Source organism: Plectropomus leopardus, chromosome 1 (genome assembly GCF_008729295.1).
Source record: "Plectropomus leopardus isolate mb chromosome 1, YSFRI_Pleo_2.0, whole genome shotgun sequence".
NCBI classification, from domain to species: Eukaryota; Metazoa; Chordata; class Actinopteri; order Perciformes; family Serranidae; genus Plectropomus; species Plectropomus leopardus.
Window position 1 is genome coordinate 11,706,963 of NC_056463.1, and position 17,624 is coordinate 11,724,586.

Sequence of the window (17,624 nt, forward strand, 5' to 3'; positions counted from 1 at the left end):
TCAGGTAAGCCTGCAGAGCTACAGGCCAGTGTTATAATGCCAAGATTATGTTATTTGACGTGTCAGCATGTGCAATTAATAACGGGTAATTGTTGACTGTACGACTGCACCACCCGCTGGCCCAAATGGGAAGTTGCTCAGTAATATCTCACACCTAACAATGTCCCCACAGTTCTCAGCCTCTATTGCATTTTAGCTGTTGTTTACGGCTACAAGCATAAATAAATATTAAACTACATACTGGCTGCCGATCTTTGTCTTCTTGAACTTGTCCCGTTTGTACTTGGTATGCTGCTGCTCCAAGGTCTGCACGGCTGAAACAATGAGTTTCAGTGTTTTGTAGGTCTCCTGGGGGTCATCGATGACGAAGCTGGAGTACTCCTCCTGTTCGGGCCCGTCGTACACAGACTTACTGCCGCAAGCCTCTGCAGGAGGACACAGAGAAACAGGCAGTAGAGAGTGAGAGAGAACAAAAGGGACAATGTGAAAGTAAACATGGAAACTGTGCAGTCAAACGCATGCCAGATCACTTGAAAACAGTCGTGTGTGTCTGACCTTGCATCTTGATCAGTTTGGTCATGTATGTGCTGAACAGGGAATAAATCCTCTCGGTCTCTCGGTCTCCATCTACGTCCAGCTGGATGTTTGCTGGGAGACCACTGAAAACAGATGCACAAAGGAGAATGAGAGAGCGGAAACAAAGAAAAGGAACCCTATGTTGGATACATTTTACAGCTGGAAAGATGGTCTGGGCTGTCAGAATCATAATACGATTCACTGACAAGTAGGTTTTCACATACAAGGCATTTGCTTTGGTGTATTGATGCAAAACATGAACATAATAATAGAAAAATTAATTAAAAAGTAAAAAGAGGTACTGCAAAAATAAAGAGACATAAATATAGGATATGATACAGTTATAATAAAAAATGCAAGAAAAAATACTAACATTATGTACAAAATATCTGCATTAAAATGAAAGAGATGTGAATTTCTTAGAAGTGGTCATAAGGAAAGAAATGTGCAAAATTTGTCCAAGGGATGTGCAGTGGAAGGAAGAACATAATTGGTGCTACATGACCAGAGAAAACAAAGGAAAACAGCTGTACCATTCACTTTAAGTCAAGAGGCAGAAAAACCTATAACTACCAGAATGCACTGTGCTGCACCAGACCAAAAAGCGCTATCGCTGGCAGGTGACGTAATGCAAGTAAGTTTAGGCTGACATAAATCAATATGGCAACCAGTTGGGAACAAATGATCCTGTATTACAACTAAACCGTGCACTAAAATATTTTCTGAAGACATTTTAAGTGAGAATTATACAACGCAGCAACACAATCCTGGTTTATATTTGATCTGCACTTCTTAGCTTTACTAACTAATCTGAATTTGGTGTGTGTTTAAGAGAGAGAGAGAGAGGGGTGGCTCCCTCTCACCATGCACTTTAATACTCTTTGTGTCCATGGTGGCAGCAGGCCTGTAAAATTTAGGAAATACAATCTGTAGTACAAGCAACAGCCCTAGAGACAACAAAAATCAGTATTTTCTGTTGACTTTGAGCACGAGTGAGAAGATGGTTTAAACTAACATTACAGAAAGCTCTTACTGTCGGTGAATGGCGTCAGTTATTTTCCGCACCCCACACTGATGCATTTGCCAGTGATTGTCTTAACTGCATATTACTTTATTATAAATTCATGTCATCACCATTTTAAGTTTAAAGTCAAGTAGTAAAGAAAAGACAAAGTACTGATTCTCCTGTTCAGGGTTACAGTGATTACATCAATTTATGTGTCAAAACAATCCTTTTGAGTTTGAGGTCCAATACTCTCATAATCAAGCATATGACAAATACAGTCTATAATCATTAATATTATGGTACAGCAGCAACATGGAAATTTGACTAAATCTTTTAATTTCTTTTAGACAAGATGATTAAAAAAAATTGAATTGTACTGACACTGTTTTTTGTATTCATTTTTGGGTAAATGAACTGTTATATTAATTGATAATAATTTTAATTTGATAGATTATTCAATTACCTGAAAAAAATACTTTCTAGATTAACTGAGAAAGAAAAAAATGGCAGGTGCAGCCCTAGTTCATTAACACCTACAAGCCACATCGTTATGATGCAAAGCTGGTTGAAAGTCATTAAAGCATCCCTTTAACAACTCTACGTACCCAGTGCAGGGCGTACACCCGGGGGCTGCGTCCGCTGAATGCTTGCAGCAGAGCCAGTGGCCGTTGAGGTAGGCTGAAGGATGGTAGGTGCTGAGGCGTTTACGGTTGCACTGGCTGACTTTGGTCAGGATGTCGATCCAGTCCCGCGCCTCCACACAGTTGTTGGCCTGGATGTACAGCGCCCGCTCCGGCTGAATGACCTGGAACATCTGGAGGAGAGAAGAAAAGACAGAAAGTGAGAGGAGACTCTAAATGTAGGTGTGATTTTGGACCAAATGGTCAAAGCTCCAAAGATGTGTGCGGTCCTTACGTTCTTCATCTTGAAGGACTCCTCTTCGAGCCTCTCCACAGCCAGGATGTTCTCTATGGGGATGCTGCACAGAGCGCTCTCTCCTGGAGGAAGAAGGAAACACATCAGACAGAAATGACAAAAGAAAGTTAGGATGGAGAAATGTGAAAAATTGTAGCTACATAGATTAACATGAGTTGATAAAACAGGACGCCATGTCAGTCTGCCATTCCACTGTCCATTTTATTTTGGGACAACACTGTCCATCCACAGCACAACTAAAAACAAAAACTGAAAAAAAATGTAAGTCTGCATTAGGAGAGGTTTATTATAGTTAACCAAAACCAGGGTTCCCACACATTTTCATGGATAAAATTTCAAAACTTTTAAACAACTTTTCAAGGACCCACAATATATTTTTCTTTGTCCCACTTTTTCAAACACAGTTTCATCTGGCAGGGATATATGAAGATATGAAAAACAAACTAAAATTTAAAAAAATTGCAGGAAATGTCTTTTGTTTAATTATTTATCAAAAGCATGAGGAGGCATTGTAATACCTCTTCTGAACTTCTTGAGTCTTACTACTGACAAATATAACCATATTGTAATAAAAAACTAAAACTTACTCTGACACTAATAAAAACCTGATGAAAACTAAACACCACAAGAAACCACAAAACTGAAATAAGCAAGCCCACTGTGGAAACTAAAACTAAACTTAATTAAAAATTATCTATTAATTAATTAAAACCGGATAAAAATAAAAACTAATTAAACATACAAAACAATAGCTTTACATACTTATTTGAGCATTTTTGATTTTGTCACTTTAAGAAAAACCTGTTATTGTAGTATGAAATCTAGAAACTGCTCATCTGTTTTGGCCTGAGATTGTTTGGATGCAGCACAAATGTGTTGCCTTCGCAGTAACTTAATCTCCTCCACATGTGTTGAACGCACATTGTGTTCAGACTAAACGCACCTTCAGCAGATTCTGTCTCTCCCTCCCGCTGATTCTCTCTCTCTCTCTCTCACACACACACACACACACACAGACAAGGAAACAATGCCCCTGTAAGAGGATCCTGAGTGACCTCTGAGCTCACCTTTCGTCTTGTGGTATGTAAACTCGTGGTTAGTGAGACGAAACCATCGCTTCTTGAAGTTCTTCATTCCAAACCGGTTTCTCCCCTGTGCCCTCTTTATCATAAATCTGAGGAGAAATTGGCGAGAGAAATATGACTGAAAACCCTGACAGATGAGCTCATGTTTCACAGAATTTTTTATCACAATATTTTTTATTTATCTGGCACAATGCATCCATATACATGTCTACAGTACTATATGTAAAAGACCATTGTGAATATAAAATGATTACTTTGCATAATACAAATCCTGTGCAGTTACTAGTCGGCATTTATCATTCCGTTCACTTGCTTGCAGTTTCTTGTACTCACTGTTGCTGTACACGTAAAACACTTACAGCACTCGATTCAACAGTATGAGTACCTGTGTTTTTGCATATTTTAACCAATGACCTAAAAACTGTGTATAAATACCTACTGACTTTTTGCCAAATCATAACACAAGATTTTAGTTTTCCTTCCAAACAGCCACTGGTTTCAAATATTGTTTCAGTGCATTATAATAATCAACTTGCAAAGACAACAATTCAGTGTCATGTTTATTTTTGTTGGTGTGTTATGGCCCAACCCTCTGAGCATCCTTTTTAATGCAAGGTAGTGATGTGGTCACAGTCTGCACAAAGGGTATAAAGGGTCAGGATGCGGGATCCCAGAAATGTTTGTACAGTAACCAAACCCTGCTGTCACTGTCACACCAAGCATGTCTGGCACGGCGAGGATCGAGAAGGGCTGTCAGCACTACAGAGGGCTTAAAGGCGTTAACACTTTACTTTATACCATCATAGTCGCTGTACACTCAGTCTGCTGCCATGTAAAATGCAGTGCAACAGACAGGCCGCTTATTGACCGGATATAAAGTAAAGTGAAGCAGCATCTACAGCAGCGCGTGTTGGTGGGAGAGAAAATGGCTGGCTTGGTTTAGGGAGGTACAGTGCACACACACGGGGGGGTCACAAGGGCAAAGCCGTCATTCAGAGAAGCTCTTACCTGCCCTTCGTGCCTTTTGACCCCTTCCCATCAACCCTCTTTATAGTGAGTTTTACACTCCTACGCCCGGTAGCAGAAACAAAAGAGGGTGGGGATGTTGATGAGCGAGGCGCTGGCACAACTCCGCCTTTACAGCCTCATTAGAAATATCATTACAACAGAAGCCCATGTGTTGTTAGAGAGGGCTCACTTTACAGCCTCGTTACTCCAACTGCTCATTTTGTTAATCAATCAGATCACAAGGGCTCAAACATGTGAAGGTAAAATCCAGCTCCACTTCAGTGACAACTCAAAGGAAACAGTGTGACATTTTGTGAAAGTATTCGTTTTCTGGCAGAGAGTTGAATGAAAGGACTGCTACAACTCTTGTGTCTGTATGTTAAATATAAAGCTACAGCCAGCAGCCAGCGTACTTACCAACTGTCACGTGTCCCTTCCAGGGGTCACAATTCTCACATATTTTTCCCAATTTATGACAAATTTCAACATTTTTTTTCCTTTTCCTTACTACAACCTGTCTCCGGCAGCCCTAAAAGTCTACGGTCTCCCGGACAACAAAACAGCTACACAAAATGTTTTGTGGAATGGGGTTTCCTCCTCAGTGAGAGAGACGGAGAGTATTAAGAGAAATAAATACTCTAAATACTAGATAAATACTAATACCATAAATTTCACCTGTCCTGGAAAGCAGAATTCTCATATCTTACATAAAAGGCATGTGATAAAATGAAGGACGTGAGTATTAGTTGATGCCAGAAAGTTACATTTTATGATGTAACTATGTTCGGATTAAACAAACAATGTACAATATGTGTAACCTTTGCACAGAGATAGGCTGTCTCACCGGCTGCTGTCCACAGATACAAATCAATTATAGTGACGTGAGTGGTGTCAATCAGAAGAAAAATACTTCTAAAACCTCCTTCATTCAAACTGCCATAACCATCTTAAATAAAAGGTAATGATCAATACATCTATGCCACTTTGCACACAGCAGTATACTGAGATTTGTATTTGTCTAAATTATTGTATTAGGTATTTATTCTGTTTTATTTTTAGGAACACATGCTCTATATTTATTGTCAAAGTTTGTTTTGCATTGTATGTTGAGCCACATTTGTTCTGTCATGACAGACAATAAAGTTTTCTGAATCTGAATCTTCTCATCTAGCTCTCTGCCAGGAAATGAATATTTCCAAAAAATATCAAACTATTCCTCTTCATTATCTGGACAGTTGAGTCAACCCAACTGTGTGACGCTAGAAACAAGTGCCAAGACAACCTTAAAAGTATACTATGCAGGATTTTCCTAAAAACTTCAGAACCCACTACAAATGTGTATTTGCCTCTCGAGACCTGTCTTTTTTTTCATATCTTCTTCTAATTTACAAAGAAGCTGCAAAAACTGCATAAACAATACTAAAAAAATGCAAATATTGCAAGGCAAAACGTCAAGTTTCGCTTTCACCGTCGCTGGTGATCCTGTTTACAAACAGTCAGCGACTATTCCTGCATAGTAAACCTTTAATAAGATGGTAAAAAGACAAACATTGAAGCTGCATATTGGAAGTAAGAAGGTGATTAATGTTACTTATTTAATATCACAGATGTAAGACTTCTTAGCAGTGGTGTTGAAAGATCTGTTACATTTTTTAGTCATGTTTTTTAATTTAGGTTTTTTTTTCCATGAATATGAGCTTAACAATAAGTCGTCTCCTTACCCTTCTTTGAGCATGATCGGTGTTTCAATACTCTTCTGATCCCATTTGCCCGAGGTGGAGATCAGGTCCAGGAACTGTGAAGGAAATCAAAGCATGTCTTATAGTATCTTTGTCAAATGTCTCCACACTTTCACTACCTATCTGACATACAAGACAAAGCGGATATCTGTTCGCTGGTCTTCAAACTGACTGAGATTTATTGCACGTAACACAGAACAAAGCCAACACTTACATTCTTCACAGCGTCTGCATATTTCTGCTCATTGAAGTAGTCGTAAAATGCAGCCATGTAAGACTCTTTGAAATTGGCCTTGAAAGGAATTAAGTAAGTGAGAAGAAAGAGTGACAGAGAGAGAAAAAGGAAGATTAGCAAGTTGTGCTTAAAATGTAACTTTTTCTGACTGAAATTCAGTCACAGAAATGAAAATAGGGAAAAAAAAGGACTTTACTCAGAGAAACTCACAGATTTAGACTTGGCGAGACTTCCCAGGGTCTGGATCGTCTTGGAGATGAGGGTGAGAGTTCGAGAGGTGGCGGGATCCTGGAGAGAGAACAGAGACAAAATCGAACCTTGAGAAATCAGTGATTATACTTGACCACATTATAAAAGCTTTGCATTTGTAATATAGAGTGGACCTGGTGGGGTCATATAAACAGCTCTTTTTGGTGAGTTTCCAGCTTTGATGAACCTGACGGCTGATATAACAGAAAACAGCTACTTTGTGGATTTCTGTCGTGTAGCTGCAATTGCAGCATTACGCTGATGTGGTGGCACTGCATCATAATCAGCATAATGCACCGAGAAAGGCGCTGCCAAAACGTCCAAAGAGGAAGAAAAGAGCCGTATGTTCTGGGATTGCAGCTAAACGAGGACCAGCTCAGTGGGCCACAGTGTTTCCACCAGTAACATCTTACCACCACAAAAAAAACACAAAAACCCTTCTTTTTCCTGCTGGTCGATGATATTTCCATATTGCCCGTTGGGGTTTATAAATGCTGCCGCAGACTCAGCATTTGTGAAAAATTATCCTGTACTGAGACTACAAGGTTTAGCCCAAACTGGTTTTAATCCACTTCATTGAATAGAGAAGATCAAAAAGACATCTGTAAAACATGATACGATTTCATCATGAGAGCATTACTGCCACATTTACTGGCAAAATTAAATAATTTAAATAGGAAGTAAACTCATCAAAATAAATTACATGAAAAAGAACAGGCTGTGTTATAAAAGTGTCTTGTAAAAGTGTGTGAGAGGATATTACTTAAAATACATAAAAATACAAAAAAAAAACATTAAAAATATATTAAAATTATTTTTTAAAGGCTTCAAAAACAGGAGAAGATTTACATTTGTGTTATTTGTGTTTATATTCTCAGTTCAAAACAGCTTAAACAAGCCACATGATCTGCTAGTTTAGTACACAAACAAATATTACTTGGACCACAGAAAACTGCAGATGAGACAGACATTTAATATCCAGGAATTCGCATTACAGACACAATCTATGCAACCATTTGGTCACAATATATCAATAATTGTAGATTTATTTTCCAATAATATAATTTTTTAATAAGTTATAAATTGTGTGATGTGTAAAAGTGTTTCCTTGAGCCAAGGGAAGGCTCGGTACACATGCATGTGTGTGCTCGTGATCAGGATGGTAACGCGACCGGCTCATTTTGAACCAAGAAAAATCCCGTTAAGCTTTTACACCGAAAGACATGAGAGCTCCTTGATGTTTAAATTTAAACAGAAAAAAATGATCTAAAAACTAACTCTGCTGGGGAAAATAACATGACATAATGGAAAGCTACTGTTTCCAAAGTCTAGAATGAACTTTAAATATTATCTTAATATCTTTCTATTTTTACATTCTTAGCTGCATTTAGCATTTCATCAGCACTTATTTTTGGAGGGACATGTTCATATGCAAACAAATTGGTTGCGTGTTTGTTTTAAAAACCAAACTCACTGGATGGTGCGGCCGTAGGTGGAACAAGTTGGGGGAGAGGATGGCTGGAGCGAAAAAACGCAGAAAGATGAAGCTGCTCACCGCTGTGTATCGTACATCTTGGTCAACTAGAGAGCAGAAGGAGAAAAAAAAAGATTTATCTGACAAACATTTGACAAAATTACATGTACGACAAGCAGTGTGGAAGAAGAACAGCGAATCTGTTCGATGTACTGTCTAAATGATATAGAAAATTAATTTTATTCTTAAATAACTTGACATTTTTTAGGGCTGTTAGCATTAACACGTTAATTATGAGGCAATTATGGTCTGTAATTAACACGTACATTTTTTAATCATTAATTTCCGATATCCCTGTCGTTAAGAGGCTGTGCCAGTGTTGTGTTGAAGACTGTTTCCACGTTAATAGGTGTCCCCCATCTAAACTAGACCCAAGCTCGTAGTTTTTTATGATGTCTGGACGTACATAATTTTATTTATTATTTAGAATTTTTTGGTATCTTTTATGTATCTTTTATCCATTTTTATATATATTTAGTTTCTTATATTTGTGTTATTCCCTCTTTCATCCTCCCCCCCTTTTGTTATTCAAGATGTCATTTTAGTAACTTTAAATGGTAAACCATAAGAGCTACATAACTGATCCTTTCTCTGCCCCTCCTGAGCATGTGAAATACACCCTTTTTATTCTAATGTAATTTAATTTAATTAAAAAATAACCATATGTGATTTTAATAAGGAGAACTTGAGCTATTTTTTACTCACCTAGTCCATGTGCACCAGTGCCCCTACAAAACCTAACCACTGAGGTGGGAACTATGCATTGACGGGAGGAAACACTACTTGATGGGGGAACACAGTTTGGTACAACACCAGACTTAGTTTTAAAGCTGGAGTGATGATATAGTTATCATAAGAAACTAGAAGACCTGAGGAATCCTGTGGGACCAACTATGTCGTGTTAGCTTCTCAGTAAGGGCGGAATAATGCTCCAAAGTTAGGCTAAATTGTGGAAATGTAAAAACGACATGGCCGTTTTACTCAAGATATCTGAATAAAAATGGGCTCTGTGGATATCCATGAGTCTCCCCTTTACAGACATGCACACTTTATGCTATTTCCATACATTTTTTTTGCTGTCATTTGATTCCTAATAAAGACAAACAGGTAAGAATCACTTCTCCTTGTCAATATGGACATAAAAACTAGTTTGAAATATAAAGTAATGGAATTGAAAACATGTTTAAAAAATGTGATTAGTCACAATTAAATATAGAAATTTAGAGATAATTTGTTTTCACAACAGCTTGCACATCTTGTGGCTGCGGCGCCCTGTGACGGCCAACAGGAGGCAGCACAGTATGCGACACTGGCTGCACACACTCCACACACTACACATCTCCATAATGAGTGTGTGGGAGGCTTAAGTGTTTTCAGGTTTGACACAAATAGCAGAGTACGAAAAGAAGAAAGTGTCCTTGGACACATCTTGCACATCCTGTTCTTTATTGTCTGTTTCCTGTTCCTTAATAGCAGCTTGCTTTCTTTCCTCCGTCTAATGGTAGGTCTGTCAGGAGGTGAGTTACCTTGGAAACGAGTGGCAGCGGACTCTCTCAAAGAGAAGAAGATATCACACATGACAGTGGGGCAGCGGACACCAGAGGTGGTGATAACATTGAAGATACGATCCACGTACTGACGGAGGTTTTCCTAAGGAGAGGAGGCAGGGCAGATGTGTCAGATAACACACACACACACACACACACACACACACACACACACACACACACAACAAACATCTTCTTACCCTGTTGGTGTCCAGGTTCTCAGACTCTTTCAGCTTCACTGGGTCGATTTCACAGGGTTTGTGTTCTGTGCAGATCTGTGAGGAATTATCAAAGTATTGAAATATCAATTCATACCTGATTTAGCTACAGAGAAAGATGTGACACGACTGAAATCAAGACATAAATAGAATGTGACGAAAACAAATATGTAAGTATTGCAGCGTTATACCTCATCTATGATGGGTTTGAGTGTGACCTGCAGATAGTGCATTCCTGCCAGCTTCATGGTCTCGTCAATGCACTTGGAAGTCAGCGAGTTTCCCCGGAAAATGGTGTTAGGATCCCTACGCAGAGAACAAATTGAAAAATCTTGCTGTTTATTAAGCTGCAGTTTTTTAATAAGCAATAATAAATTACATCACTGTGGCTGCCTATATTTTAAGAGCCAAGTCAAAATGCGAAGCTACTTGATTTTCCCATACAACCTGATGAACTCATTTCTACAGTCACTTTAATTAATATGATTTAAGAATAAATCTGCACCTGATTTATTACTGAAATAAATCCCCATCCATTTAACACTCAGAGGGCTTATGTTTAAGATTGTTTCATATAATTGCTAACAACAATGAAAATGCACATACATGTCAATGAAGGATAAGATGTCAGCAAAATTAGAGATGGATATATGTTATTTAATATATTAAAGGTTTAGGTTTAAGATTTATTTCAGGTGATATAAGACTGGAAATATAATAAGTATGTTTTCTTTAGTGTATAATAACCTGAAAATAAAGAATTGTTGTGAGATTTGAGAGAAGGAGAGATTTATATATCTACATAGAACAGACAAACCAAACACTGGCTCTTAGTAGGGCAATTTGCTTTTTTTGCATTTGTCAGAAAATCAGTGATTTTTTTAACATGAAACTGCCTTATTCAGTGTTTTTAAGAGTTTAAATCACCAGGTCGGTTTGTCTTGGAAAGGAAGAAATCTCTGCGGAGAATTTTGCTCCCAATAAAACTCTCCTGAACATCTGGATCTTAATTTATAAAGAGAAAAGGGGAACACACATTAGCAGGTGCTGGGCCGACAGCCTCTCCCTGACATGCTGAACACCATCTACGAAACACTGATTTGTGATGGGAAGCTGCCTTATTCAGTATTCAGTCAGTATTCATCCGTTTTCCAAGAGGAGGAGATCTCTGCGGATGATTCAGCTCCCAGTAAAAACTTCAGCTGGTTGAAATCTGCAATCCTCCCTCTAAATCTTCAACACTGCTAACTGACTGAATCTTGACAAGCATTAGTCGATTAGCTGTAGTTTCTGGTGTTGTTCGAAGATAAAAGACCCAACGAGACACTCACTGTGTGCGGTTAACTTCAGCGTGAGCAATGGCGCTGATAAAAGGCACAATCTTGCCATAGTGGAGAAACAGTCGCACAAGGGGAATGGCAGCTTCTTGTTTTTCTCGACACACCTCCCCGAGAGTGTACGCCGTGGATGCCGACACGGGCTGAACAGAGAGGAGGAAGCAGAGCATTCAGACAGTGAAGTGTGAAGCTGTAAATAGCACAAGATGCTGCTGCAGGACGTCATACACACACACACCTCTACATTAGCAGAGTGCAGCAGCAGATCTCTGAGGGGAGTGTAGTGTTCGGAGGGGAAGACGTGGTCTTCAGTGTAAACGATGTTCAGACGCAGAGAGCCGAGCTCTTCTACTTTCACTGACTTCCCTCCGTTCTCTCTCGGCTGGAGAAAGTACCTGAAGAAGAAAACGTATATAAACTCACAGATCACACTAATCAGATCTTCTCACTGATTGGATTGTGATGAAAGCTGAAGAGATGATGCAACAATTTTCTTTAAACATTTAAAGATTAGACACGCAATAGTGCTAAAACATTTGTTTAAGCCTTTGAAGCCTGTGACTTTTCTCGTGCTGCTTTCAGACATCTTTCACAATTATTTAAACCTTTGAACAACCTTTGAGCAAACTGGTGTGATTTCTGTCAAACATATGGGGAAAAAGGCAAAAAGCAACTTGGACAGAAAAGTTTCACAAATTACAAGAAATTAGTAGATTTAGAAAATTATTTCAAGCTCATTTTCCAGGTCATTTGCTTCTTTTTTAGTTTTCTTTCATTTTTTTAAACTAATTTTCACAATTTTTGAGTCAGTTCTTTTTTTGTTGCTCATTGCCTTCTTCCCATGTTTTTGAAAGAAGTCAAGCCAAATTGCTCAAGTCTCAAAGGGGTTAAAGCTGCATCAATTAATATTTTTATATTAGCAGAAATAAAAACGTCTACGGTCCTAAAGTTGTTGCTTGACCGACAAACCCATCAAGAAATATCACGAGTTGTGTCTTTTAGGTTTGGTCTTAAGGCCCCACAACTTTATTGTATGGTTCCAAATGAAGTAGCTTTGTGTCTAATTGATGTATAAATAACAGTAAATAAGCAACATTTTACTAACATGCTGACCTTATCAGTCTTATAGGTCATTATATGTCAATATTGTGTTTACAGCTTGTCCTAGTGCCACCAGTTCAGTCAAATAATTAAAAAAAAAAATTTACAAATTCATTAAAAGAAAAAGTAATATTATAGACTGAATCACTGTAACGTTGAGCTAATGACAATAACTTCTGGGTAGACAACTAGCATTGAGATAAATTGTAAACCGTAGCCATAACATTCAAAAATATATAGTTAAACACAGTGATCCTAAATATCTGATGTCTCTGCTATGCACATTTAATTTACCGTGTTGCTTTGGTAGCATCTTTGATAAACAAAATTTACTGGCACAAAAGCTGAGTGTATTTAAACCACCTAGACAAATCAACATCAGTTTATGTGTATGTTATATGTGTCATATTTTCCCAGCTTTACCTTACAAACTAACTGGCTGAGGCAGTGGTAGACCTGCAGCTTCTGTGTTCAGCAAAGTAAAATGATTGGTCTTGTCAATGGAGTAAAGCCATGAAAATATCTTAAATATAATATTCACTTAAATTTGTGTTTTTACGTTTTTAGATGGCTAAAATTAAATCCATGGAGATAACATTAGCTCTGTGCCATTTTATTTTATGTGTGTGACACAGGGGTTTTCAATCCGGAAGTCATTGAAAACACACATTGTGATTTGGTCTATTCCCCTCTGACTGCACTGAAAAAACAATTTTTATTCTCTTTATTTACAAGTCAAAAGCAGTGATTCGATCAGTCATGGAAGCAAAGGGTTTTTCCAAAAGACATGAAAAACTAAAAAAGCCTCTGTTGGGTAGGCAATGTTTGAAAAGAGCATTCATGCTCAATAAAATCTACCCTGGTTAAACAGAAACTTTAAAGACGGTCAGTTGTCAGTGTTGATACTTGTTGCTATGGCTCTGCTGTTGCTGTGGAAACACATACTCAAAGTGTCAATGATGATAAAATCAAACGCACCCAGCCACAGCAGGGTGCTGTACAGTACTAGTTCAGTAGTAAACAAAACATAAAAAAAAACCAAAATGATTGACAGAGTGTGTTAAAGAAGATGATGTGTGAGCGATGCTCCTCTCACCATGCGTCGTGGACTCCAGCCTGACCCAACACCCGCAGAGGAACTCGCACACCTCCCAGGAACTCATCCCCGAATTTTAGGTTGCTGGCGTTCCACAGATCCACCCTGAACACAAACCACGGCATACAGTTCAGACATCGGAGAAGCTTCAGTGCTAATACTGACACACTTTCCTCAAAACACTCACCTCAGTGCCAGCTTGTCAACATCCTCTTCTTCTACATCAAACTGCCGCTTTGTGTAGCTTAATGGCCGCGTCACCTAGAAATGAAGCAGAGTAAATATTTAGCATACACTATTCAAAGGTCAGTTTTTCCTCCGGGTAAGTTACAAGGTCAACTATATTCCCAAAGCAGGCTGGTGAAAGCAGAGAAAGAACACTGAGACTAGAACTCAAACCAGAACCACAAATCAACTCGTTATCAAATTAAAAGCACTAAAATTCAGATATTTGTTTGACCACAAAACGGTTCACATCTGATACTATTACCGCACGGTATCCAAAAGTAGTTTGAAATGAAAGAAACTCAACAGGACTTGAGTGAATTTTTATATTTACAAAAAGAATTAGAGTGGAATGCTAGATAACACTGTATTACAGTCAAAGGAACATTAAAGGAATATCTGTACTGCATAAATTAAATTATTTAGAACATTTAACAAATTGAACACATCTTTAAATACAACATATTGAGGGGATTTTTTGTTTGATTTGATTGGTGTGTTAATGTTGACCACCAATGTGGAAAGTTTCCATTGAAAAGTATTTTGGTATGCTGTGATGACATGACCAGTGCACTGCCGGGAGTAAAGAATAAAAAAGGAAGCAGTCTGGTAAGGAGGGAGGATGGGATAGATGATAGGTCACAAAACAAAGGAATTTTCCTCTCTGAGTCATTTTAAAGTATGTCCTCAATATGTTTTCTTTCCTAAACCAAACTACAGTAGTTGTACTTGCCTAAACCCAACCTCCATAACTTTACCTTAAGTGCATTATTTTACGTTAAGTACATCATTCATGGGGCGCTTATTTGTAGGATATCACATCTTTTATATGATGGTAAATTTACATGTTTTTTCAAAAAAAAAAAATTCTTAATTTTACTATTGGTATTCACATATTTTGAAAGTCACCTATGTGACTATTTTCCAGCATTTTACAAACAAAACAATTCATCCAGAAAGTAAGGCAGATTAATAAGTAACGAAAATGGTTGGGAGCTGCAGCCATGATTGAGACATGAGGTGCTTCACTATTACATGCAAAACTTTTTTTCAAACTGCACACTACTATGTTGAAATTAGTTGTTGTTTTATTGTTGAGCCAAATTGAACTCTCAGCTCAACATCTGGCAGATTTGGATCCACATGGAATTTATCAGAGTCTGTTTAAGTTTGGAAAAATGAGAAAATAAAATCCAAAACAACAACAAAAGACAACAACCACATGAGAGCAACATGATAGATGGCCTGTGTCTGTGCATGGACGAGGGCCTCAGAGGGGGGCTGCAGGCAGAAAGCACCACAGGGTACGAGTCCCGTTCATGTAGTGGTCGGGGATAAATGAGACAGTCTTGTTGGATAGAAATCAATGGGCCAGATTGTTTGGTGGTTTGTCCGAATCAATCATACTCTTGTCCTGCCGTCTTTTGGTGCTGCAGCGGGGAGGCCAGAGGGAGGAGCGACGCAAAAATGTCAGAGCAGAGTGGCTGGTGAGCGAGGGTTAACGGGGGCAGTGTGAAAGACAGTGTGTGTGTGAGTGTATGAAAAATATCTATAAATATAAACTCATGAATATGAATAAATGTGAACTGTGACAACATTTCACGATTCAGTGATAAAAAATACAGCAAACATTTCTGTGTTTCCAATTGCTTTTGCTAATTTTCATGAATTTTTATTACACTCTCGGGCTGTTTCTGGACCTACAGATTGAACTTTTTACCTCCCGCCACAACGGATGCAAACAGTGTAGAAGTGGCAAGCAGCCCCCCTGTCTCTCACAGTCAGACTGAACTTGGATTAAACGGTAAAACTAGAAAGTGCTGATCAAACATGAACCAAAATTCTGTTACTGTATTGCCTATTTCTCGCCCAAAATGTTTTCAGAAACATTTTTTTGGCTAAAATACAAGAATTTGTGAACATGAAGAGGCATCGTACTGTTTCCTGTATTGTGAAAACAGAGACTGAAAAAAATTGACATCAAACGGTAAAACTAAGCAGGGCTGGTCAAATATGAACCAAAATTACTGCATTGTCTATTTCTTGCCTAAAATGTTTTGTTATGATGTTTTAAGTTACTCTTCAAGAGTGAAATTGCATTGTTTGTTAACATCTGGCCACCATATCGTTTTCAGAAAACCAACTTGCATACGTGACCAACCAGCATGAGCGTTAATCAGTTCGGTCTGGCACAGTGCATTCTGGTAGTTGTAGATCTTCCACCTCTTGAGAAAAAAAACCGAATGCCACAGCCCTTTTCCTCTGTTTTCTCTGATCATATAGCACTAATATCAAGAGTATCTGCATCTTTCCCTGCTTGACATCTCAGTTTTGTGAAACGACCGACTTTTCAGCACTGAAATACTTTTTAATATCTCAAAACCATTTATATTGCACATAAATCATTTTTTAAACTTTTTAATTGGAAGATTTTGGTTATAATAGTCACTTTGGTAAAGGGGCTGCTGCATCTTTAACCACCTGGAAAATGTGAGGTCAATCGCTGGGTGCAACTCTTGTGCCAACTCTGTGCCAACTTTCAAGAGCACAGAGGCATGTTGTGTCTGAGGTTGCTAAGCGACCACGACCAGCATCAACTCATAGCCTACTAACCAGTAAAGAGCTGGTCTTCTGGCATGCTTTGTTCTTTGAAGTGTGTATGATAAAACTGTCTTTCGGACAGATGTAAAGCTCAGGGTAGCCCTGCACTAAAATCATCAACAGTATTTACCTATATTTACCTATATCTATATTATATTTTTGGCGACGGTGACAAAGTTTGTCACCGGTGACAAAGTTTGTCACCGTCGCGCCCTTAAAAATAAGTGCTCGGAAACACTTGCACATCGCGACAGCATTACTCCCACTTTTCTAGTGTGCCTTATGTATGTTCACATTGAAGACAATAGATTTGATGGCACAAACAATGGAGTATGAGTATGGAGGGGGTCTAATTAGACCATAGGTGTGTAAGATACTTACAAACAACAATTAAATTTGATTCAATTGTTGAGATGTCCACATACTTTTGGCCATGTAGTGTTTTTATGAACCCTCACTAACTATACCTCTAGCTTTGACAGATACCCAACGTGAAAACACATCTTTACAATGACAAACAAGTTACTGGTAAACAGAAATATTCACCTCAAAATAGAAAACCTCCTCAAACTGTGGATTGTTGGTTTTCCTCTTCACTTTGGTTTTCTTGGCTTCCGACCTTTGAATCACAAAGAGGGAGATAATACCAAAGTTAAACATGCGACAGATAAAGTTGTGTGTGTTGAAATCATGTCTGATCGTGTTAGAGATCTGACCTTGAAGGTCCTAGTAAGGAGACAGCAGCGTAGGGATCACACTGGCCGTTAACGATTGGAAGACCTTGGCACTCCAACACTCTGTAGAAAGACACACAAACCATTAATGACGAAACATTGTACTCCACACACACACACACACACACACACACCTGTAACACATTAACACACATTAACGTGATGCTAATTTAAATGCACCATAAGCACCGTCTGATCTCAAACCAGTACTCTAGTCTGACAAAAATATGTTGAATATTTATCTCCATCACAATTTTGGTTTTCCCCAAATAGATTAACATGATCAGCTGCAATACTGATGTTTAAAATTCATGCTCTGCTCATAGAAAACCTTTCTGCAAATAAAATAAGCTGCCTCCTAAACTGGCCAGCCTCCACTCTTGAGGACTGCACACAC

At 38.4% G+C, this 17,624-nt stretch overlaps 1 protein-coding gene across 2 annotated transcripts in view; it reads right to left on the reverse strand.

Annotated features, from left to right (window-relative positions):
* rasa3 (RAS p21 protein activator 3) overlaps nucleotides 1-17,624 on the reverse strand; it is a 58,508-nt gene that overhangs the window by 4,177 nt on the left and 36,707 nt on the right. For both annotated transcript variants that reach the window (XM_042492609.1, XM_042492602.1), the window contains exons 6-23: nucleotides 17,210-17,290; nucleotides 17,040-17,112; nucleotides 13,855-13,928; nucleotides 13,668-13,772; nucleotides 11,709-11,865; nucleotides 11,465-11,613; nucleotides 10,325-10,439; nucleotides 10,116-10,190; nucleotides 9,895-10,018; nucleotides 8,309-8,415; nucleotides 6,796-6,873; nucleotides 6,565-6,642; nucleotides 6,333-6,406; nucleotides 3,586-3,692; nucleotides 2,498-2,580; nucleotides 2,188-2,396; nucleotides 556-659; nucleotides 242-425 (exon numbers count right to left, since the gene is read on the reverse strand). In XM_042492609.1, coding sequence (XP_042348543.1) covers nucleotides 242-425; nucleotides 556-659; nucleotides 2,188-2,396; nucleotides 2,498-2,580; nucleotides 3,586-3,692; nucleotides 6,333-6,406; nucleotides 6,565-6,642; nucleotides 6,796-6,873; nucleotides 8,309-8,415; nucleotides 9,895-10,018; nucleotides 10,116-10,190; nucleotides 10,325-10,439; nucleotides 11,465-11,613; nucleotides 11,709-11,865; nucleotides 13,668-13,772; nucleotides 13,855-13,928; nucleotides 17,040-17,112; nucleotides 17,210-17,290 — 1,977 coding nt within the window. The remainder of the gene's footprint in view (nucleotides 1-241; nucleotides 426-555; nucleotides 660-2,187; nucleotides 2,397-2,497; nucleotides 2,581-3,585; nucleotides 3,693-6,332; nucleotides 6,407-6,564; nucleotides 6,643-6,795; nucleotides 6,874-8,308; nucleotides 8,416-9,894; nucleotides 10,019-10,115; nucleotides 10,191-10,324; nucleotides 10,440-11,464; nucleotides 11,614-11,708; nucleotides 11,866-13,667; nucleotides 13,773-13,854; nucleotides 13,929-17,039; nucleotides 17,113-17,209; nucleotides 17,291-17,624) is intronic.